Source organism: Eriocheir sinensis, chromosome 60 (assembly GCF_024679095.1).
Source record: "Eriocheir sinensis breed Jianghai 21 chromosome 60, ASM2467909v1, whole genome shotgun sequence".
NCBI lineage: Eukaryota > Metazoa > Arthropoda > Malacostraca > Decapoda > Varunidae > Eriocheir > Eriocheir sinensis.
In genome coordinates this window covers 11,293,334-11,317,592 of record NC_066568.1, presented here as the reverse complement: position 1 = coordinate 11,317,592, position 24,259 = coordinate 11,293,334, and the positions used below count along the sequence as shown (strand labels likewise).

Here is a 24,259-nt window from a genome sequence, read left to right as displayed (position 1 = left end):
TATTTTGTTTTATTTAGCCTGTGTGTGTGTGTGTGTGTGTGTGTGTGTGTGTGATTCACCACCAAGGCCTGATCAGGAGCTGGACTTGTCACTACCAGCCAGTACCCTCCCAATTATATCACGGGTCATTATTGTGTATCTCTGGGTGTTGGCGGGACCTTCACACATCACACTCCCTTGGTCCCCCATGCTCAAGGTGGGACAGTAACCACTCCTTGGCAGTGGAAAAACCTTGGCTGAGTGAGACTTGACCCTGAGCCTGAGCAGAATGTTTTACCAGAAGCCTTTTGTAATAAATTTGTGTAGTGTCTTATCTGTGCATCCTCAACCCCAACTAATGCTGTGCTCCCTCGGCAGGTTCTTCGCAGAGCAACACAACAGCGCAGCGAGACACGTGCTGGCCAGGTCACTACATCCAAAGTGGGGGTGAGTTGACCTGACCTCACTAGTAATAGGAATAATATAGTATAGTCACTGTGAACTAGGTTGACCCACAAGCCTTCTCTTCCTTCAGTTCTTTCCTTCCTCCTTCCTCTTCTCTCCTCCTCCTTAACTACACATTCTCAAACACACATCAGCATTTCTTTCCTCCTTCCTTCAAGCCTTCTCTTCCCTCATTTCTTTCCTTCTTTCTTCCTCTCCTCTCCTCTCCTCCTTAACTAAACATTCTCAAACACACACCAGCACTTCTTTCTTTCCTCCTCTTCCTTCCTCTCTTCTCTCCCTTCCTTCATAGCTAAGGGAGATAGTTATGATATAGGTTGGTATTGTCAAATGCTTCTGCCTCTCAAAGTAACTATTTCCAAAGGCCAAAAAGGAGATAAATCCTGTTCTAATGAGTGTTCTTTTAGGTTTAGGGTACAGAAGAAGGGTCAAACTACCACCAGGGTCATTAAAGTACCCCTGGAAATGCCCACAACTCCTTCGAAAACCTTGTTAAATGTGTGTGCTCAACTAAGTCACTAGGGCACCACCATCAAATCTGGCACCATTAAGTCTATGGTCCTAGTAAACCTATGGCATTACTAAGTCTATTATTGCATTACTCAAGTCACTATGGCACCTCTAAATCTATATGGCACCCTAAATCCCCTTCTGGCATCCCCTCAATCTCGCCTCTTCTCCTCGTGTTGGCAGGTATTCGTTCGCCATCGTGGGCATCAACATCACACACCTCGCTTACAGCCTCCTGCTCGCCGGGGACGCAAAGACGCACTTCTACAATGCCTCCAAGCGCTTTCTGGAGGTGCGGGCGTTCCACCAATTCTACTGCCACCTCTTCTTTGCCTTCGACGAGATGTGGCGGCAGGAACGGCCTCGCGACATCATGGAGTTCTCGCGCGTGAGGGACAAGTTTGAGGCTCAGGTCAAGCAGAAACTTAAGAATCCAATGGCGTTTTTCAAGTGCCATTTTGTGCTGGAGAATGTTTAGTGTGTGAGGAGGAGGAGGAGGAGAGAGAGGAAGGAAGAGGAGGAAAAATATGCTTGTGTGTAATGGAGAATGTGTCATGAAAGAGAAAGATAGGAGAGGAAGAAACAAAAGGAAGGAAGGAAAGAAAAGAAAGCAAGATATCAATTCAAAAAGGATAGAAATATAAAAAAAAGGAAAGCTGAAAGGAAAGAATAGGAAGGGAAAGCAGGATATGAATGCAAAAATGACAAAAATAAATAAAATTAAATGAAAGCAGAAACAAAGGAAGGAAGGAAAAGGAAGCAAAACAGACAAAAAAAATGAAGCTATATTATTTTCTCCTGGAAGTCAAAAGTAAGGAAGGTCTTTATCATATAACTAAAAGCACCTTATATATATATACACACACACATGCACCATTATGCTTGCTTGACGCCACAGAGGGAGAGAAAAGAGGAGAGAAAAAGAGAGAGGGAGAGAGAGAGAGAGAGAGAAGTACAGGAACATGAGGAGGAGGAGGAGGAGGAAGAGAAAACAGAAGAGAAAGAATATGATACGGAAAGATTATTATTATTATTATTACTATTATTATTATTATTATTACCTTGACCAGTGATATAAATAGGGACCTCTATGTTCTAATTATAAGCTTGTAATTACTATAGCACAAACAAACACCATTGAAGGTATTTTGATGTTTGCACCACTGAGCTTGTGTGTGTATGTGTGTGAGAGAGAGAGAGAGAGAGAGAGAGAGAGAGTAGATATTGTATAAAAGAATGTATATGTAGAAGAACGCGAGAAAGAAATAGAAAGAAAGAGAGAATTAAAGGAATGTTGGAAGGAGAGGAAATTAGAAAGAAAAAAATAAAGAATAAAAAATAAATCAAATCGAGAAAGAAAAGATAATTAAAAGAGAAAGAAAAAAAAGAAAGAAGGAAAGAAAGGAAAGAAAAGAAATAAATTACAGATAAATCTATATATACAGGAACCAGCAGTGTACATTTGAGTGCCAGGTAGTGCCAATATTAAAAACCTTAGTGAGTGCCATTCAAGAGTGTGATAAGTGCCATAGTAAGGTCTTGGCACTAATGAGAAGGAGTTATATTAGAAGATTGAGTGCCATAAGAGAGAGAGAGAGAGAGAGAGAGAGAGAGAGAAAGGAGGAAGAGAAGGATAATTATGTAGATATTGAAGAGAGAGTTAGTGAAATGCAGACAAAACAAATTATTACCATTATTATTTTTATTATTATTATCATTAGGGTCTTGACGACAGTATTAGCAAGTGTATTAATTCCTATGTTAGTCTTGAGTTTAAGGAGAAGTACTTATTAATATATATTGTGAGGGAGATTGTATTATTTTTAACCATGGAACAGATTACCAATGTTTGTTAGTAGTATGTATGTTTCTTCTTCTGCTTCTTCTTCTGCTTCTTCTTCTTTATCTTTTTCTTCTTTTTATTTTTCTTCTTTCTGATCTTTTCTTTTTCATTTCTTTTTTTCTTCTCTCTCTCTCTCTCTCTCTCTCTCTCTCTCTCTCTCTCTCTCTCTCTCTCTCTCTCTCTCTCTCTCTCTCTCTCTCTCTCTCTCTCTCTCTCTCTCTCTCTATATATATATATATATATATATATATATATATATATATATATATATATATATATATATATAAAATGAAGGCTGCTTTCATATAAATAATTCCATTTTTTTACTTTTACATTCCTTGTACGATTTTAAGGAAAGTTGATAATTTAGAAGGGATGAAGAGTGTGTGTGTGTGTGTGTGTGTGTGTGAGAGGGAATTATCTATTTATTTTCGTATCCTAACCTCAAGAGAGAGAGAGAGAGAGAGAGAGAGAGAGAGAGAGAGAGAGAGAGAGAGAGAGAGAAAGCTGAACTTTCACTAGACTGTATACAGCTGATTGTGGAAAGCTTGAAATACAACACATTGATACGAAGCGTCTATTATTTATGCCTTTAATTAAGCTGCTGGTGTTAGAACAAGCTTGCGAAGATTGGGTAAGGTAAAAAATTGATGCTCGTCCTGCTGGTATGAATTAATGTATAAATAAAATAAATAAATAAAGTCAATAAACGTAATGTATCGTCTCGTAATGTATTTTTCTTCGTGTTCTTCATCTTGTTCTTGTTCTTCCTTATCTTGATCTTGTTCTATTTCTTCCTCTTTCGCTTCCTTCCTATGTAAATCTATGTAAATCTTTCCCGTGCCCCGCTAAGCCCCTCCCACCTCTGCCTTGGCCCGCTAAGACCCGCCCACTCTGCCTTAAGCCACGCCCCCTCACCTCAGCCAATCAGCACCTGTGCTTGCCTCCAAATCCATGATGGCCGCCGTCCGTTGCCATGACAACCTCCCGTTATCTTTGTGTGAGTGCGTGCGTTTGTGTGTTATAATCCAAGCAAGTGGTAATAGTAGTAGTAGTAGGCTATATATGGCAAGTATTAGTAGAAGTAGTATTAGTATTAGTAGGAATAGTAGACTAGTAGTATAAACATACAGTAGTAGTAGCGGTAGTCTGAGGTTTCTAAGAGGCTTCCTGATCATCTGTCTTCCACAAGGGCAGACTCTATGCCATATATGAAGCCCTCCATATCACTATAGCTCTCAGGAAAGATGTGTACTTGTTTGTTGATAGTCAATGTGCCTTGTATGCTCTTCTGTCCTCCTCCCCTTCTGACTGTGATATAGTCAAGTGCCTTAGTGCCCTTATATAGCCTGCCGGAGCGCTGTGGTGCTACTGCAGACACTTCATATCTGGGTGCCCTCACATGTTGGGCTGCCCCATAATGAAAAGGCAGACAGACTTGCTCGTGCTGCCTCTGATGATCTCAATGTACACCCAGGTGTTGAATAAACCTTTAATTATGTTAAGAATAGACTAAGATCCCTTAATTGTTAGTGAGTCTGTTACCAATCATGCAGCTTAATTGCCTTGAGGTGTCAGGATGGTAGTCCCTCCAGCATTCACTATGCCCAGGTATCAAGTATCTGCACCCACACTTATGGTAGGCTTAGTGCATCCTATGATCTGGTGGTGATGCGGCTGAGGCTGGGCTATAGATATTACTGGGAGGTCAGTGGGGCTGACCCTGTACCTTGCCGCTTGTGTGCCAGGCCAGGGGGTCACACGTACGCTCAAATACTATGTCCTGCAATGTTCTGCTATTACAGTGCCTACCGCCCACAGGGCCACTGGGACCTGCCTGGGCTGGTGGGCTGGTTCATTAACAATAATGTTCTTTCAGCTGTGCTATAGTGAGTATCCTGCATTTGCCTCTAGATTGTAGTCCATATGTACAGTCCCTTGTGTCTGCTCCCTTGACTAAATCAAGGCCTTTATTTATTTACTTATTATTTTTTTTTTTTTTAGCACTTGTCCCCTACCATTGTATCTTTTTAGTTTCCTGGTGCTACTTACACATGTATCCTTAGTTGTATAATCACACTCTGTACTGCCTGGGGGTTGGGATGGCATGCTCCTCCCTTCTCCTTTGTTGTTTTACTTGCAACAATAAACTATCAATCAATCATTGGTTACGTTTCCACGCACCATACGTGACTGGAACAGCCTCGATCCCTCATAATTTTTAGACTGCAGAGTACAATTAATAGACTCATTCAGAAAACAAATACACTCACTTGTCACCAAACACACCAACACTAACAATCAATTACACTTTCTTCTCATCCCTCCCCAACAACCAACACAAATATATGCGCGTGTTATGCATCTGAAACTGCCCTGCGCATTATAATCCGCAGCGGCGCGGCGCGAGCGCTGTGTGGTACCGGTACTAAAGGTGTTTGATGCTGGCAGCAGTACCTTTGAGAATGTACAGTTGATACCGGTACCAGTACCGTACTGTGACGTTCGGTGAGTACCGTAAAGTAGGTACCGCTAATACCGGTACCAGTACCGGTACCTGGCCTGCCCAGCCCTAGCTGAGCGCCATATTGTTATCTTGTTTCGGTCGGACAATCAAGGGAAAAAAATCATCGTCGAGCAGTGTAAGTCGTGCCCCGAGGAACCCCCTCACGCTGGACCCGGCGACCTGAACACCCGGCGAACACGGGGGCGTGGCGGCGGGGCGGGGGTCGGCGAGCCGGGGGTGCAGTGTGCCTTGTTGCGACTGGCTGGGCGGGTCGACCCCAGGCCAGGGAGGGAGGCGGCGAGGACGAGGGACGAGGGGGAGGGAGACATAGGAGGAACAAGTGCTGAGTCTGGGTGACTGCCGGCAATATATTGAAGGGTGAGGTGAGGTGTTCTCGGCACGAGGGTCGCCACCGTGCTGAGGGTGACCCTACGCCAGGCGGCCGAGGGGGGGGGAGGGGAGGGCTGCCACTTGTTGGGCTGACCCGGAAAAAATATTTGCTCGATTTATTGTAATTTGGGTAACTTCTTTCATGCACTGACACTTTTACAGAATCACACCCAACTTGCTCCATGGACTGACTGATACAGATACTCACAGAACATAAGAACATAGGGAGACTGCAAGAGGCTGAGTGGCCTGCACATTTTGCTTAGACTCATTCGACCGGTTTAGTCGTCGCACTACACTACCACCTGTCATCCTCGTCCATGTAGCTATCAAGTCTACTCTTAAAACAAGCAATCGTCCCTGCACTAACTATGTGATTGCTTAGTCTATTCCATTCCCCCACGACCCTATTACTAAACCAATGCCTGTCTATTTCCCTCCTAAATCTATACTTTTCTAATTTAAATCCATTACTGCATGTTCTATCCTGCTGGCTAATTCTCAGTACTTTACTCATATCGTCTATATTGTAACCCTTGACCCATTTGAATACTTCTGTCAGATCTCCCTGCACTCTTCATCTTTCTAGGGAATGTAAGTTGAGATGTTTCAGCCTATCTTGATATTTGAGGTTCCTAATGAAATGCCACAATTCTCCTCTTTACTACACTCCAACACAACCACCGCGTGTAACGAAACACACGAGAAATTAATCCAGACAAGGAAAGTTTTTGCCAGCGCCAGGGATCGAACCCGCAACCAGCGAGACAGGAGAGCCACTCCTTAACCAGTCAGCCAAAGAGGTACCCCCATCACAGTGAGTTATGGGAGGCTCGCCCATCAGGCTCGTCGCCGCACTACATGGCTCCCCATTCCTATGTAGGTTAATTTCTGTGTTGAAGTTTCCCATTTTCTGACACAACAGAATCAGAAGAGAGGATGCCACCAGTGAAATGCCAGAATTCTCCTCTTTCCTACACTCCCACACGACCTCTGCGTGTAACGAAACACACAAGAAATTAATCCAGACAAGGAAAGTTTTTGCCAGCGCCGGGGATCGAACCCGCGACCAGCGGGACTGATACTTTATTTATATCCAGAAATACTTTAAACTTGCTCCATAAACTGATACTGGGCATTCTTGACTTAAACTCCCATCAGTTCACTGGTTGACAGTTCCTTTGAGGTTAATTTTGTTGCAATGCCCATCACTGATAACTAGTTCTGTGGCAAATCACTTGATTCTGGGATATGAACAACTAATTAAGTGGTAACAGGTTGGTAAATATCAAGCCAGTCAAAGGTGGCAGACCCCTCCACCACTAAACCTGCGTGCTTCCACTCCAAGTTTTCTTAAACTTATAGAACCCACCTGAACTTAATGGATTGTAACCTATCACTTCTACAGGTTGAGAATCTCTTATCCAAAATCCCTGGGACCGAAAGTGTTGCAGATTTTGGATTTTTTTTGAATTGGGAATATGCAGGCCCTTTTGACATTTTCAACAATATTTTTACACCACAGATCACAAAACACACGGTAATCACAATGAGTAATGAGCGAAGGTATTACTGTGATGACTGCTGACAACAAACTAACGCATAGCAGCACCAGAGTTGCCAGGTCATGGACCATGTTCCCGTCCAATCCAATCCCACAAACTGCCCTGAGCCCGCGGTTGTGGCGGGCAGATGTTTTTACGCCCAAGGTGTCGACACAGCAATACCAATTAGGCGGGTATACCGTGGACCTGGCAACTCAGAGCAGCACACAACAGCTGTGTGTGGTGGAACCCTTCCATCACTTTGTGGAATTTTCCATTTGTGATGCGTCATGTCAACATTAAAAAAAAATTTGGATTTTGGAATTTTGGATAAAGGATTCTCTACCTGAATTGATAGTAACCTGTTGTCACTGGAATGGTATTCTATTGTTGTTTGATTAGCTGCTCAAATCTCAGAAACAAGTATTTTTTTTATGTAGAGAAAGGGCTTTAGAAACAAGTATTTTTTGATGGAGATTGATGTAGAGAAAGGTGCAAGGCCATGATATATGACTCTTTCTTGGCCCATGCTGCCCTCTGGTGATCCTTTTGGCCGAAGTCACTGAAGTTAAGGTTGATAGAAGATCTGGGCAGCACATGAGTAATCTTCCGCCACACCGAAATGGTTGAAAATTGTCAGCGTGCATCGGTGGGACTCAAACCTAGGTCCTCGGGCTCACCATGCCTTCACACTGATCACTCTACCACCACTTCCTCTATTTAGTAATACTTCCTGAAAAAAACATCAGATTTCAGTACTGATATCAATGAATACTCGCACTAGACGTAGAGAGAGAGAGAGAGAGTGGGATTGAGGAGCTGATGCACGCCAAGGACTCTGGGTTGAGGGATGAGCCTACCTTGCCGTGAAGCCAGCACTGCCAGGCTGCCAAATTGCTATATGTGCTGGATGGCCTCAGAGAGAGTGGCTGGGACTCACTAAACGTGTTGTAACCCAAAATGTTGTAAGCCGCTGTGTTCATAAGTTACAACCTCCAGGCAACTTGTGCTGCCACCTGCCACACCAAGGAGGCTGTGGGGATGTAACGGGAATGAAAGCTGTTGAGTGGTGGAGGCTTTTGTGACTTCATGGCACCATCACTCATCAGTGAATCACAGTCACTAAGTGTATCGGCTAATTATGAGACAGTTTGCTCTGGCAGCCCTCAACTGACACTCCATTGTCATGAACTCTTTGGTAGTAGAGCCAGGCAGCCCTCAATGACCTCCTCTATCATGTAGAACTCTTTGGTAGTTTTTTGGGGGCTAAGCGGGTGACAGGGAGTTGGGACATGCAGGGACGTGTGCATAGTGCACTGCATACGTGTCCAGAAATTGAGAAAATATGTTATAACACTACTGCTTGATTTAGCTTTCCTGCTGTTAAATATTTTAATCTATACTTCTGCCCTGGCCTGTTTATGGCTCCTGTTTTATATATTTTACATTATCTGCTGTGTATAAGGAAACTAATAGTAAGAATAAATGCATGCTAAAATTGTGAAAGGAAAATTATTTCATTGGAAATGGAGGATGAACATTTTCTTTACCTTTACCATTTGGGCTCCACAACACCCTATAGTAGGTGATGCAGCAGCGTCCTGACACACAAACACTTATCTGCTATTACATCTCACTTCAGTGTAGGGATTGGCTTGATTGATACTCATTTTCTTGTTGGGAACACTAATTGTAATGCATTTCATGAAAATTTGAGAAGCATTGTGTGTGTGGTGGCTGTGGACACTGTGTGTCAGCCTTGCGCTGTCCACGATAAGAGGAGAGAGTGGGGGATCTGTTAACATGTACTGTGGCTGCTTGTTTCCTGTGCAGCACAGGCCACACCCACACACAATGACTGCATAGCATGACCATATACTGGAACACTACTTTTCACTGAAACCTTGCAATATAAAATCTTAATGACATGTCTGTTGTGTTGGCAGGGGAAGGTGAAGGAGGGAGGATGGCACAGTTTGGCACAGGCAAGGCACCGCCACCATGGCAGCAGCGGCCCCAGACCACCTCTCAGCTGCAGCCGTCACTCCTGGGGCAGCATCCGTCAGCCCCAACCCAGCAGCTGGTGCTGGGGGCAGCCCCACAGCAGCCCCAGTATGCCCCAGTGCAGCAGAGCATGATCCAGCCCCCAGGCCTGGGGGGCCTGCAGACCCTGGCCCAGCCAGCCATCACACAGCAAACCATCGGGCAGCCCACAGCAGCGGCCAGCCTGATGGGCCAGCCTCCCATCACCCAGGCCCTGCAGCCCCCCAGCCTGGTGAACCCTGCACAGATAACCACCACACAGATGCAGCAACAGATGCAGCCCCAGCCCCAGCCTCAGCCCCAGCCCCAGCCTCAGGTAATTGTTGTCGAAAATGGGCAGAGTAAGGCTGGTAGCCATGTTGAGGTTTAGTGAAGATACAGGTAATGCTACACTAACACTGGGGAAGGAGTGACACAGACTCAGCAGCCATGTTGTGAGTGGCAGGACCATGTACACCTGCCACCAAAGGCTAGGTAAAGTCATGGATAGCAAGGACAGCTGCAGGGTCACCATATGACATCATTATTGTTGAATCAGACTTGGCAGTGAATCAGCAAGATTTGCTATGGAACCTGTATTGACTTTGTTTGATTACCTGGTTGTCCACCACTTCCTCTTAAGATTTCACAATATTGTTGAGGAATAAGACCTGAAACTTTATCTTCTTGCAGGAATTTGCAATATGTATGAGGAATAGATAAGAAATTAGGCTTTCTTTTAAGATAAAAACACTGTTAGTGAAAGAGTAATTTGATAATTAGAGCTTAGTATGGTAATTAGCCTGTGATGAGGTCCTGGGTGGGTGGGCGGTGTTGGGCCCTCAGGAGCTGCCTGCTCTCTAGTGGCCTAGTGCCTGGCCTCACTCAGACCTTTCATTATGTTACTCTGCAGGTGACGGCCGTGACATACCCTGCCCCTAGGGCACTGGCTCCCCCAGGGGCCTTCAACCCAGCAGCCACACCAAGCAACCTTGCCACCATAGCCCCCAACCTGCAGACCAACATACAAAATAACATAGCCAGCAGCAGCAACAACCAGCAGCCCCAGAAGCAGCGCGTCTTCACCGGCACCATCACCAAGCTGTGCGCTGACTTTGGCTTTGTTGACGAGGATGTGTTCTTCCAGACAAGGTGAGAGTGTTCTGTGTGTTGTAGCCATGGGGGTGTTCTGTGTGTTGTAGCCATGGGGGTGTCCTGTGTGTTGTAACCATGGGGGTGTTCTGTGTTTTGTGTGTTGTAGCCAGAGGGTTGTCTGAAAATTACATACCAAATGTAGTTGAGACAAAGTACAGACTTAACAAAATTGGCAACCATGGTTTGAACTAATGTAGCCAAGGGATGGGAGATCAGATAAAGTGAGGAGGGCAAGATGACTAGGTAATGCTGTTTTCAGTCGGTTCAAAAACTATTCTCTGGTTGGGGCCGTCCAAGAGGACCGGCGTTTCGGGTGGCACCTAAAAAGGAAGGGGGAAAAAAACTTGCAGTAGAGGGGGAGGGGCAGGTGGAGTTGGAGTCGCAACCTTAAAATTTCCCGAAGTCGGAGTCTGAAATTTTTAACTCCGACTCCACACCCACAATGTGTATTGTAGCCGTGGGGGGTGGACTATAGTATGTACTTGGCTTGGTGTGTAGAGAGTGGGAGCAAGAAGGAAGCTAATATGAGTGTGTGCTCTGTCCCCCCCAGCTGTGTCAAGGGCCAGGCACCCAAGGTAGGGGACCGTGTGCTGGTGGAGGCGACCTACAACCCCAACATGCCCTTCAAGTGGAATGCCAACCGTGTGCAGGTCATCCCCGGCCCTGCTGGCGCCCCCTCACAGAACCAGAGCCGTGCCAGTCTTCCTGTCAGAGAAGTGGGTAACCGCAGCGGCTCCTACAATGCTGTGCCTCCACCCAACTTTAGCAGCGGTGAGTTGATGGACTGTTTGGCGTGGCTTATTCCCTTTCTGACTGACTCTAGCCCGTATTTTTAAACATAGCGCCTCAGTTTCCCCGTCTGAAAAGCCTCTTGTAAAAGTTGCTGGGATTTCCATGGACTTTTTTGATGCTAGTGATAGTTTTACATGGCTTCTACATCTTAAATGGAAAAAACACTCATGAATACTAGGTCAGTCTTCTCTGTGGCCCTGGGAAATAGTCGTAATGGGAAATTGATATGCTGAGGAAGATGGATCTTGGACTTCTATTCCTCCTCCTTATCAACATTATCATCATCACCATCTTCATCATCACAACATGAAGAGTAAACTGAATACTGAAGTGCTTTCATCTGGTCTGCAGGGATTAAAATAGATAAAGTCTCCAGAGCAGGCTTTTTTTATTTTTTTTTTTTTTATTTATTTTTTTTTTTCTCCCCCCAGTAGGCTTTCTTGATTGGGCCTCCTAGTCGGCCCCAGCTTGTAAGTGGAGCAGGCAAGTGTTTTGTAGTGGCACCATCTTCCTTGGTTCATTCTGGCCCCCAAAGCTCATTTATGACCCTCTTTAGAGAGTTGATCTAGAGTCTAGGATTCTAGGTTGATAGGAAGTCTTTAGGACAGAATGTGGGTAGTCTTGTGCCACTCGGCTGAGTGAACATTGTTAGCCTGTAGCGGTGGGTGGGACTCAAACCTGGGTCCTCCAGGACACAGCGCTTGCATGCTGACCACTCAGCCACTGCTTTCACAAATTAAATCACCAGAGTAGCACATTATTTTGCAACAATAAATAATCAAATTGAAATTCTCAGCAGGATGTTTACTGGTCAGCAGGTGAAGTGAGTTCATGTCATTCAAAGTCTTCTAATTTTTTTCTATTACCATTGAAGCCCTGCAACGTGTTGCTGTATTGTGTAATATTTTTTAACATCCATTTAAAGAAATAATATAACCACTTGAGGGCAAGAATTTGTATTATTTACTAATTAATGTCATTGGTAAGCTCCATTGGGGAGCCCCCCCGGCCACCAGAGCTCCATTACCAGAGGTTCCAATCTCTGGTACTGATGCAAACAAACAGCGCCTCGAAAGACGACTGTGAAAGCGGATTTGTGGCGACCGCCGCTCATTGGTAATGATCAACACAGACAAACGTGACTGTGAAAGCGGCCCTTAGTCTCTATTATCCCCCTTTTTGTGCTGTGTATTTACTCATTTTGTGCAGTGTGTGTTTGCTTCCTTTGTGTGCAATGTATGTTTCCTCTTTATTTTGTGTGGTGTGTGTTTACTCTTTTTGTGCAGTGAGTGTTAACTCCTTCTATGCTGTGATCCCAGAGGCTGCTGCAGGAAGCTTCAGTGCCCGCAGTGTTTTGGGTCCCCGTGCACGTTCCCCAAGGAGGGACAGGAGAGAGGAGCGCTGCCGGACATCACGGGACAGAGACCGGGAGCGTGGAGACAAGGACAAGGAGGAAAAGAGAGAGAGTAGGAAGAGGAGCAGGAGCAGGGGCAGGTCGCGCTCCCCCCCTAGGCGCAGGATGAGGGTGGTGCCGCGCTACAACGTCCAGGTGCCCAAGATACTCCTGCACATGTAAGTATGGGGAGCGTATTGTTAGTCATTTTGGGGTTCACACACACACACACACACACACACACATACACACACACACACATAGTGCCCAGTAGCTCAGTGGATAGAGGGTCTGCCCCACAACCAGAAGGACCGGGGTTCAAGTCCCCGGCCGGGTGAAGATAAGTTGGGTTTATCTTCTTTCACGTGTAGTCCCTGTTCACCTAGCAGTGAGTAGGTACGCAATGTCAGGCAAGGAGTTGTGACCTCGTTGTCGCAGTGTGTTGTGTGTGAATGGTCTCAGCCCTACCCAAAGATCGGTACTATGAGCTCTGTGCTCTTCTGTAGGGGAACATCTGGCAGTCTCGAGAGAGACCCGCAGCAGACCAAGAGGTGAATCATACAGACACGCACTCACACACACACACACACACACACACACACACACACACACACACACATGCACATTTGGTAAGGCTTCAATAGAGGTTGTTTTAATATTTCCATGGGTAGTTTTAGGAACCTAGTGAGAGTTTGGCAAGGCTTCTCCACCATGAATGCAAAAGAACACTCAAGAGAACCCCAAGCAATCTCCTTTGTAGGGTTTGAAAATATTTGTTGTGAGAGCTGAAAGTTTCTGAGAATTCATGAATGGTTTTGGCTGAACAGTTTCCTTCTAGAGGTTATTCTAGGTGTCAATGTATCTTTGAGGAAAACTATGTTTCTTGATATCTTTAAGGCACTTTCGGCTGTAGTGTTAGTCTTCCCCATTCTCGTTCCCTTCCCTTCCCTTTCCTGTGGCCATAAACCGCAGTGTTAGTTGTCCCCATGTAGTTGGGGTTGCTTTATGTTACCCCGTGAAGGACTGGATGGGGTCGGAAAAGTGTTGACTCCATGTGGTAGAAAGCAGGACATCTTCATCTCCTCTTCGCATATTTTGTGAATAAATAGTTCTATTTGTTATTATAGAAGGGCATATATTGAAAAGTATCAGAATATTTTTATGACTGATATTATATTGCAAACTTTGCTGAAGTTAATATATATTTTTTAGTTTGTAAAGGCTCTGGTGCTTCCATTTGATTGTAAACGTAGTTATTCAATCAGTCTAGCTTTGTCTGCCTGTCTGTAAACACCCCTGCTCTTTGTCCATCAGTGCCTCATCCTTCATCTAGTGTAATCAACAAACTGTTGTGTAGGAAAATGGTCGGAAATAGAAAACTTTCAGCTCGTACAATGGAGAAAGTTAGTTAGGGACCCTCAGATATAATGAATTTTCAAATATAACATCACCCCCTTCCTCCAGTTGATCTGTTAAAGCTTGTGATTAATGTACTCTAGGCATGGAAGACAGTTATGATTATGACCTTGAGTCAGTTCTTTTATATATAGATATTCTTTTATTTTAAAGTTAACCTTATGTCATCATGATTGAGTCATAAGATGAAAAGAAAAGGGTAACAACGAAAACGGAAGAAATGATGCTTAAAATAGGATGCAATATGCTCTGATGTCAACTGTAGGATCAAGGCTTTGTGTCAGCCCTTGCACCCACCACTGAACCCATGCTGCCCGCCTCATAGTGAAGGGCTGGAACAGTCCTCTTCCTCCACCACTCTTCTCTTTACCATTGCACCATCAGCCAACAGACTAGTGTAGCTATTCAACCTTTCCACCATGCCATTGATATGTAAATAAAAGACATTACTGTGTGTGTGTGTGTGCTTGCATGTGTGTGTGTGCCAGGCAGCACAGTAAAGAGGCCGTTGTTGTTGTCTCCCCTGCAGGAAGGAGGCCAATGTGCTGGAGCTCAAGAAGCGCTACAGTAACCTGTACGTGCCGTCTGACGTGTTCCTGGCTAGACCGCTCTGGTCTGATACCTTCCCCGCCCACCGCCCCTTCCAGTTCCCGCGCCCCGTCTCCTTCCACATCATGAACAAGGAGGTGGACCCGGTGGTGGAGAATGACTCCATCTATGACACGCCAGACGCCAACCACAGCTTTGCCGCCAAGGTGAGTCATTATTTTATTACCTTTTATTTACGTTTTTACAGCAATGGAAGCAGCTCAAGGGCAACAAAAAAGTTTGCTAAGCACTGTCAGTCAGTATGAGTGGCCAGAAGAGAGGTCAATTTTGGATGAAGAGGGCAGGACTGCCACTAAGAATTTTTCCTGGGAGTTCAAACCCCCAGGCATTTTGTATAGGGTCCCAAGGTAAAATTCAAGGGTCCCATACAAAAACTCAGGGTTCCATGTATGATCTTGAATGCCCAGTCCATTGGCTTCTGATTTTCTGTCTGTTTGGGTGATGTCAACCCCTCCTTGGTAGCATGCTAGCTTTGCACCTGACATGTGGGCTGGGTTTACTTCAAGTCATGAAGAGGTATTTTTCTGTTAATAAAGGATGTTTGAAAGGGAAAATGAAGTACTGGATGGAAAGCTACTCAAGGGGAAAAGAGATGAGAACAGTTGTAAAGGACACGAAATCGGATTGGAGAATTGTAGAGAGCGGAGTGCCTCAAGGATCGGTATTGGCACCTGTACTCTTCCTAGCATATGTAAATGATATGCTGGAGGGAGTAAATAGTTATATGAGCCTGTTTGTAGACGATGCAAAACTGCTAAGACATATTAGAAACAGTAAAGAGTAAAGACAGTGAAATTCTGCAAGATGACCTGAACAAGATTTGGAAATGGAGTATTAAATGGGAGATGGAATTCAATGTGAAGAAGTGTCATGTAATGGAAATGGGAAAGAGTGAAGGGAGACCAAAATGGACATATAGAATGGGAGATGGAGAAATAGTAAAGAAAGTTTAAGAAGAGAGAGATCTGGGAGTGACAATACAAGGTAATCAACAGCCAGAGAGTCATGCAAATAGGATATTCGGTGATACATATAAAATGGTGAGAAACATAGGATTAGGATTCCACTACATGGATAAGGATATGATGAAAAAGTTAATAACCACTATGATTAGACCAAAACTGGAATATGTGGAGGCAGTGTGGTCTCCCCATAAGAAGAAACACAAAAAAAACTAGAGAGAATACAAAGAATGTCAACAAGAATGGTTCCAGAACTGGAGGGATTGACATATGAAGAAAGATTAAAGAAAATGGACCTTCCAGCACTGGAACAAAGAAGAGAAAGGGGAGACTTAATACAGATTTATAAATTATTGAGCAAAATGGAAGGTGTAGATAATGAGGAGTTACTACTAAAAGAAGGAATAAACACCAGGAACAAAAGCGGACACCGTAAAAAATTGAGGAAAGGAAGATACTTGAGATACATAAAGAAATATAGCTTCCCGCAAAGAAATATAGCTTCCCGCAAAGAAATATAGAGGTTTGGAACAGACTAAGTGAGGATGTAGTATCGGTGAAGTGTGCAAAACTTTAAGGAAAAGTTGGACAAATTCAGATACGGAGACGGGACCACACAAGCATAAGTCCAGGCCCTGTAAAGCTACAACTAGGTTAATACTTCTAGGTTAATACAATTAGGTGAACACACACACACACATGCGCACACGCAGGCACGCGCACGCACGCACACACACACACACACACACACACACACACACACACACACACACACACACACACACACACACACACACACACACACACACACACACACACACACACACACACACACACACACACACACACACACACACACACACACACACACACACACACACACACACACACACACACACACACACACACACACACACACACACACACACACACACACACACACACACACACACACACACACACACACACACACACACACACACACACACACACACACACACACACACACACACACACACACACACACACACACACACACACACACACACACACACACACACACACACACACACACACACACACACACACACACACACACACACACACACACACACACACACACACACACACACACACACACACACACACACACACACACACACACACACACACACACACACACACACACACACACACACACACACACACACACACACACACACACACACACACACACACACACACACACACACACACACACACACACACACACACACACACACACACACACACACACACACACACACACACACACACACACACACACACACACACACACACACACACACACACACACACACACACACACACACACACACACACACACACACACACACACACACACACACACACACACACACACACACACACACACACACACACACACACACACACACACACACACACACACACACACACACACACACACACACACACACACACACACACACACACACACACACACACACACACACACACACACACACACACACACACACACACACACACACAGAAATAATATGGTTATCCATCCACAAGTTTTCAGAAGATATGACAAACCACAGAAAATGAATGTTCTTTTCATGGTAAACTATTTAAGGCATGATGTCATATGTATGTCTTGGTTTCCTGTCTGCGGCAGGACATGACGTCATATATATGTCATGGTTTGGAACAGGTTAAGACTCGCTTCACTATTCCACTGAGCACACGTCAGGATCAACGTTGCCTTACAAGATGGGAATGTGACCATGTTTGAGCCACTGGCAGTACAGAGTTGTATGGAAGGTGATGTGCATGTTTATGAGGTTCATCTGGACCATTGTATAATGTTAACAATGGGTGCAGGCAGCAGGGGGGGAAGAAGGATGGAGTGACAAAGTTAGACAGGTAGAGGAGGACCATTCTCTTGTAGGCTCCTTGTACCCTAGGGCCATTCTTACAGTCGTTTCCGAATGTTCGGAAGACGGTCCCTAACACGTTCTGGTGGCTTCTACAGTAGTAGTAGTAGTATAGTAGTAGTGGTAGTAGTAGCAGTAGTAGTAGTAGTAGTACGACTACTACTACTACTACTACTACTACTACTAACGTGTTAGGGACCGTCTTCCGAACATTCGGAGACGACTGTAAGAATGGCCCCTAGTGTAGGTTGACTTTACCTCATGTAGTGTGTCTGTGTATCCTTGTGTCAGTGCTTGGTGCTGACCTGCTGTTGCCTGTTCCCCTGCCAGGTCATGCTGATGGCTGTGCCCGCCTTGGAGGACATCTTCCATCGGTCCTGTGCCCTCAGCGAAGACCCCAGCGACATCCGAGAGTGCTTTGTCCATCCAACGCGCTTGATCAACTTCCTGGTTGGTCTGAAGGGCAAGAATGAGACCATGGCCATCGGTGGCTACTGGAGCCCCTCCCTGGATGGCCCTAACCCAGAGAAGGACCCCAACGTTCTCATCCGCACCGCTGTTCGGACCTGCCGGGCCTTGACGGGGATTGACCTCTCAGGGTGCACCACCTGGTAATGCCTTGGATCTAGTGTTGTGGTCACCTGTGTGCTCCTGGGGCAGGGTGGGAGGGAGGGGCAGAAGGAGGAGAAAGGCTGGGAGGCATGCATAAGTGTGTGTGTGTGTGGACCCTCTCTTGGCTCATGGTGGTGGTGGTCACAGGTTTTTCTCCTTGGTGTAAGTTCCTGTGTGTGTGTGTGTGTGTGTGTGTGTTTTTCTGTGCTTCCCACCTTTCCTAGTTTATTCCTAGCACTAAACACCTTTTACTTACCTCATCACTGCTGCAAGTTAGTCTGAGGCATATGCTTTAGTGCTTCATGAAATTTGCATTTCTTCCACAGAAAGGAAACTTTTGCTGGCTTCTTGAGTGACTGAAGGAAGTTTTATTAGTTCTAACTTTGGAATATAGTGTTGTTAATCCTGAACAGGACTCAGAGAGGGAGAGAGAGTAGCATCAAGAACTGTACATAAATCTAGACCTTCCTTACTCTGCCTGCTCATGGGCAAGACCTCTTCTGTGTTGCTGCATTTAGTGCTTGCTCACATGGAGTTAAGCAATCTGCACCTCAGCACAGTTCTTTTTTGTTAGTAGCACCATGCAGTGTACCCAGGGCCAGATTATGTCTTGCGGTGCCCTGGGCCCTCAAAGTTCATGGGTCCTGTTGGTACAATTTAAGAGCCACACTGGTGAGGCATCTCTGGACTTACTCTTGAGAGCTAAGAGTTGTAACCATAGCACGGGTCCCCTGTGGTCACAGTAACTCAGTGACTCTGATAGTAATACAGATGTTCCCAATAGTAATACGAATGGTCCCAATAGTAATATGACTAGGCCTTATTGTAATACAGCTGGGTGTATTGGTAAAACAAAGGGCCTTTATTGTAATATGAATGGTGTCATACAAATGGGTTCCATAAGAATATGAATGGGCCTAATGGTAATTTGAAGGGGCCTAATGGTAATATGAATTGGTCTAATAGTAATATGTATGTCCTTAATGGTAATAAAAGTGATTTAATAGGAATACAAATGGGCTTAATAGTAATGGGTTTAACAATCACATGTCTAATCAGCTCTGGTCAGGCTGACTAATAAACAAGACAAGAAGTCAGGGCTGCATTAAGCCATGCTAGAGCCAGAGACTCAATTCGGGGGCAAAGAGCATGACTGACTGTAGTTCTTGAAGGTCATTCTTAAGTCTGTCTCTTGTTACTGAGCTGCTTCAAGAATGTGTGCTCACTTTGCCTGAAACTACTAAGGTTCTGCTTAGCCTTGGGATCACACAGACAGTCACTGCCACACACACCAGGCTCTCTGTCACCAGCAGCCAGAGGACCCTTGTTCTAGGCACTCACCCTCACCAGCCCTCCACAAATACAGACAAAGCTTCACCCACTTGTTTGTTGAGATCCTTGTTGCAGTGCACACAGTTAGTTCTCATTTACTTGTTGGTTTTTCTCACAGTTCATTTTTCTGTATTATTTGCAGTCAAAGTACTGTATTTGATGGCATATAATGAAAAATTTTGGCAGGGCTTTCCTCACAAAATGAAACACCATGTTTGTGCCTGACCTTTGCAGCCCATCACTACGAGATCATTTTAAAGTTTGCCGTGTGTCCAGTTCTTGCTCTCGCCAGTCATGAACCATTGCCTCAATTGGTTATCCTAGATGCCTTGCAGCAGCTCTTGAAATTTTCCTATCACTTGTAATTTATAAGTCATTGCGTAGGCGTGTCTTCTCTTTGCACACACACACACACACACACACACACACACACACACATACACACATGGTGAATTGACATAGCCAATTATATCAAGGAAGTACTGTTAGGATATATTGATACTGGAAAATACCTATTAATTCACTGAGTTACAAGGAAATTTCTGAAATAATTTTGTGAAGCAATGCAAAGTCAAAGTGCCCCTTCCAGGGAAGCCAAAGCCTCTCCAGACCCTGACCTTTAGGATATAGGATGCAGGGCCATTTCTAGAGACTTTTTCTTGCAGTAAATGCAGCAGTTCAAGGCCACACAGAAATATTCCCTAATGCCATCAAATACAGCATGTTAGTTCAAATTCCAGTGGTTCAAATATCCAGTTGCCCTGATTTTTGATAACAGGAAACAGTCCTTTGCGAAAAAAAGAATTATAGTAGAAATTAAATTAACAGTAGGTGAGATTCTTGAGTGCAGGTATTGATAGAAACACACGTTAACAAACTTTAACTGCATCTGCTCCTCTTTCTCTCTCTTGCTTTCTCGCTCTCTTGCCTGCTGTAAGTTATTCCCCTACAAGGAGACAGATATTCCTCACCCACACTTCTTTCCCATTGAGTGAGTCTGTTGGTTGGTTGGTCAGACCCATCACACCACAGCCAGACAGACAGTCTCTTCCAGGGAGCACTTGATACTATACCCCATTCCAGCTTCTAAAATTATCAATCACTTATAATAATGATATAAAAAAAACAGCATTGGAGGGCCTTCTTCATTCCTGCAGGTGAAAATATGTGGAGAGAGCGTGTCAGAACATAGCCCCAAGGAACAGGGTGAGAGCATGCACCAAGGCAGTCATGAGGAAGCTTTTGCCGTGAGGGCCAATGGTTTTGCCATGCAGGAGCAGGGTATAGCACAGGCTGCCTCTGTGCACCAAGATACTATTAATGGACTAAGTTTTAGTTTGCAGGTCTTGAGTGATGTGATGATTTTGCTCTACATTTGGCCTCAGTTTGATTGACATCCTGTAGGAGCTTCTTGCCCCCTTGTGTCCATGTTGTTGTGTTGTGGATGAGTTCAGTAAACCTTGCGCTGAGTAATGTTGACAACTACTTTTTTTAGGTTACATAAATATGTGTCAGTTCCTAAAGGGAAGCAGCATCAGTAAACTATTTAAGTAAGCACAGTTACTATGCATGCAGGCAGCTCCTGCTTTATGGAAGTGTGGAAATTATGCCTTTAATTTTATACTGCAATTCACATTTCTTCTATTTTTGAAGAACATTATTTTTTTTTTTTTTGTTAACGGTTTTTGTTTACATTGATGTGATCCAAGCCTTGCATTCTTATGGAAACATTGATGTGTTCAAATTACACATTTTTTGGAGTAGCGTGATGGGGTAAAGTCCAGTTTTATTTCTTACTTTGCACATTTTGCTTAGGCAAGTGTGATCTAAACCCCTTGAATTACCGTGCATCGTAATGAAAATATAAATTTAGTTTTTTGAAGTGTCATGCAAAAATTCAACCTGCTTTTTACTTTGCACATTGTGCTTACATTGGTGGGATCCAAACCCCTTCAATTCCTATACATTCTCTCATTACATTTTTTAATATTGTGAAATTCACTTTACATGTCTTAGCCTGTTGAGGGGTGAAGTCAACCCTGGCATAAAACAAGAGCTGTCTTATTGTATGGTCACTATTTCCCCAAGGCTGTACAATATTATTACCTGTTATTTGTCAAAGTGTTTGGTGGCATTGAGTGAGAGTTGTTCCAGCAGAGGAGAGGTAAGAGGCAACCCTACTACAGGAGTCAGGTGATGTGGGTCAGAACAGGGCTTTCTTTCCCCACTGTGGCATAAACATAGCCTTCAAAATACTCTGCTATACACTTCAGTCCTTGTGTTATCTTGTACAGGTTGGGAGGAAGGAAGGAAATATACTGCCTCAGATCTTTGCATTATTTTGTACAGGTTGGGAGGAAGGAAGGAAGTATTCTATGAACCCCAGACTTTGCATTATTTTATACAGGTTGGAAGGAAGGAAGGAAGGTGTGAAGAATGATGTAAAAAGAAAGAGCCTTTTCTGATGATGATGATGATGAGTGTTTCGGCGCATAAGGCTATCGTGTAGTGTACGCTGGCATTTGTTTACACTACTTAGTGCCGCTGCACCCCTCCAAGCGGCACCTCTCCTGACACACCGCCGTTGTTCCATCTCAGGTACCGGTTTGCGGAGATTTACTATCGTCGAGGCGAGTCTTCACACAAGGGCCGGAGCAGCACGACTGCCCGGGTTGAAACCACTGTACTATTTCTCCCAGATGTTTGGAACGTTTGCCCAGCCAAACTGGAGTGGGATGGCCTCCACCTCAACTATAAGCACCAGCTGGAGAAGAAGCTGTCTTGCTCGACTGGAGCCACCCCGCAGCTGGACGAACAGGAGGGGGAGGAGGAGGAGAACAAGGCACTCATTCGACCTTTTTCTTCTCTACGGTTTTACTCTCTCCTTGCAGATCACCTACCTGTACTCCCTCCCAGTCCCCTGCTGCAGTCACAACACCTTGCTTACTTTGTGGGCAGTGTCACGGTGGTGGTGTGTGGGGGCGTGAACTTGGTGGCCTCAATCTGGCTGCTCGAGAGACAGGAGGAGAGAGGGAGCAATCTAAGGCATGAAGTTCACCCCCAACGACGCCTCACCCACCTCACTGTTAACCCCAGATGCCTTGATTGGTTGTTGATCACTCAATTCTGCCTCACACCTTGATCTAAAGCTTCACTCTTGTTTGGTTTGAGGACAGCCAAGACTTGGCTCCAAAAGTCTTTTCCCATGAATTATCTTTCAAATAATAAAGTCAATTCATTGTCCAAAAAGAAGATGACTGTTTCTGTTGACTGCAGGTGGGCTACGCGAGGAGACAGGGGAGGTGAGAGGTCACGTTCCCAAGGGTAATGCGATGATGACCTTGAGTGTGTGACCACTGGTGGACACATCAAACATCCATTTATTTCTCCTCCTATCAAGCTCATCCACTTCTCCTCCATCAGTCACTCACCACCACCACCACCACCATCACCACCATCAGCATTATGTCCAGCAGCTGCAGCCTTTTCCTGAAGACTACTAGACGTTTCTGTATTGGTACCATCAGTCATCACCCTTCAATTTACTATTAGATTATGTTGTTTGTGTTTCCACATGTCACAGCACTTCTTCCTTCCCTGCCTCAAAACTTCTCCAACCAAATTGCAGTTCGTTCTAATGTTTCATGGCTGTGTTGTGTGTCACTGTACATGTGAGGGGCTTTGGTGCCTAGTTGTTGTCATGACTCCCCTCACTGGCAAGGGCTGGCTGGAGGGAGGAGAAACTCGAGGAGGAGTGGGAGGGCCGCAGCAAACCATTCATTGATCACTGTTACTGGTGCCTCACACTGTGACTCAGCCTCTAACACAATCACTAACACTACACAGCTTCAGGACCATACATAAGATACATGCACACACACGTGTCAGGTGTAGTTGACAAATAGTGACAAGGATGTCTCAAATTGCAGGAGGTTTTGTTGGTAGTTGTTGTATCTTCATTATATACAAACTGTTCAGTTAATACATTTTGTGTATTATGCAAATTTAATATAATTGAATTCACTATATCTTGCCTTATCCATGAGCTAAGCAGTATCAGCAGCACAATGCAGCACTCCTCAGGGGCACACAGTAATGCTCCTTCCAAGTGAAGTGTGCTGCTGTTGTGTGCTTACCATGCTGACTGCAGCAGCAGAATTATAAGTTCATGACATTCTTTTAAACAATTGTTGAAATTTGTCAAGTGGATCACATTGTCATAGCAAAAGAGATATTGTTATAGTGTAAAATTTGAGCTGGACGTCACAATGTTCATTAAGGAAACAGACCCAAGAACAGCTAAGAGTTCATGAGCTGTTGCCAGCCGAAAAAATATTTATGTGCGGCATAACAGTGAGAAATATTTTTTTCCTGGACAGCCTGGAGAACAGGGTGTGTCTTGTCCACTATAAACTGCAGGTTATGACCACTGGGAACAGCAGACATGTAGTTTCTGAGAGCCAGCCAGTTGACTGGTCTTTTTTGGCCACAGTAAACACATAGGTGAGAACAAATTTGCTATGATGCTGCAATATATCACGGTATCATATTTGAATGTCAGCCTGCATCATTAATGGGCCAAGGCTGGCCACCAGCAGTGCTCTTCAAAGTAGCCTGCAGGTGCCATGGCCATGCATACACAAGAACAAAAGAAATGAAAATAAATTTGCCCTCTGGGCAAGCAAAATGTTTACTGACAATACGTCTGAACCATTTTTTGATGGAAAAAGTTGCCTCATTTCCCTGCTGCAAGGCAACACATGCTGCT

The 24,259-nt window shown here is 44.7% G+C and overlaps 2 protein-coding genes across 10 annotated transcripts in view; both read left to right on the top strand.

Annotated features, from left to right (window-relative positions):
* LOC126985974 (ELMO domain-containing protein 1-like) overlaps nt 1-24,259 on the top strand; it is a 49,408-nt gene that overhangs the window by 3,783 nt on the left and 21,366 nt on the right. The window contains exons 6-7 of one of the 3 annotated variants that reach the window (XR_007739225.1): nt 358-426; nt 1,138-2,490. Coding sequence is in view for 2 of the 3 variants with exons in the window: in XM_050841634.1 (XP_050697591.1) it covers nt 358-426; nt 1,138-1,432 (364 nt within the window). In the remaining variant the exon portion in view is untranslated. Of the gene's footprint in view, nt 1-357; nt 427-1,137; nt 2,491-24,259 lie in introns of those variants that run through there. The other 2 variants (XM_050841632.1, XM_050841634.1) reach the window with 2 other exon arrangements.
* Nucleotides 5,309-24,259, top strand: part of LOC126985968 (cell division cycle and apoptosis regulator protein 1-like) — a 33,387-nt gene continuing 14,436 nt past the window's right edge. For 3 of the 7 annotated variants that reach the window (XM_050841585.1, XM_050841584.1, XM_050841579.1), the window contains exons 1-8: nt 5,309-5,439; nt 9,184-9,596; nt 10,173-10,411; nt 10,965-11,185; nt 12,493-12,778; nt 14,545-14,770; nt 17,878-18,158; nt 22,090-22,333. In XM_050841585.1, the coding sequence (XP_050697542.1) occupies nt 9,204-9,596; nt 10,173-10,411; nt 10,965-11,185; nt 12,493-12,778; nt 14,545-14,770; nt 17,878-18,158; nt 22,090-22,333 (1,890 nt within the window). In that variant the 5' untranslated portion in view covers nt 5,309-5,439; nt 9,184-9,203. Of the gene's footprint in view, nt 5,440-5,514; nt 5,687-9,183; nt 9,597-10,172; nt 10,412-10,964; nt 11,186-12,492; nt 12,779-14,544; nt 14,771-17,877; nt 18,159-22,089; nt 22,334-24,259 lie in introns of those variants that run through there. The other 4 variants (XM_050841586.1, XM_050841583.1, XM_050841580.1 and 1 more) reach the window with 3 other exon arrangements.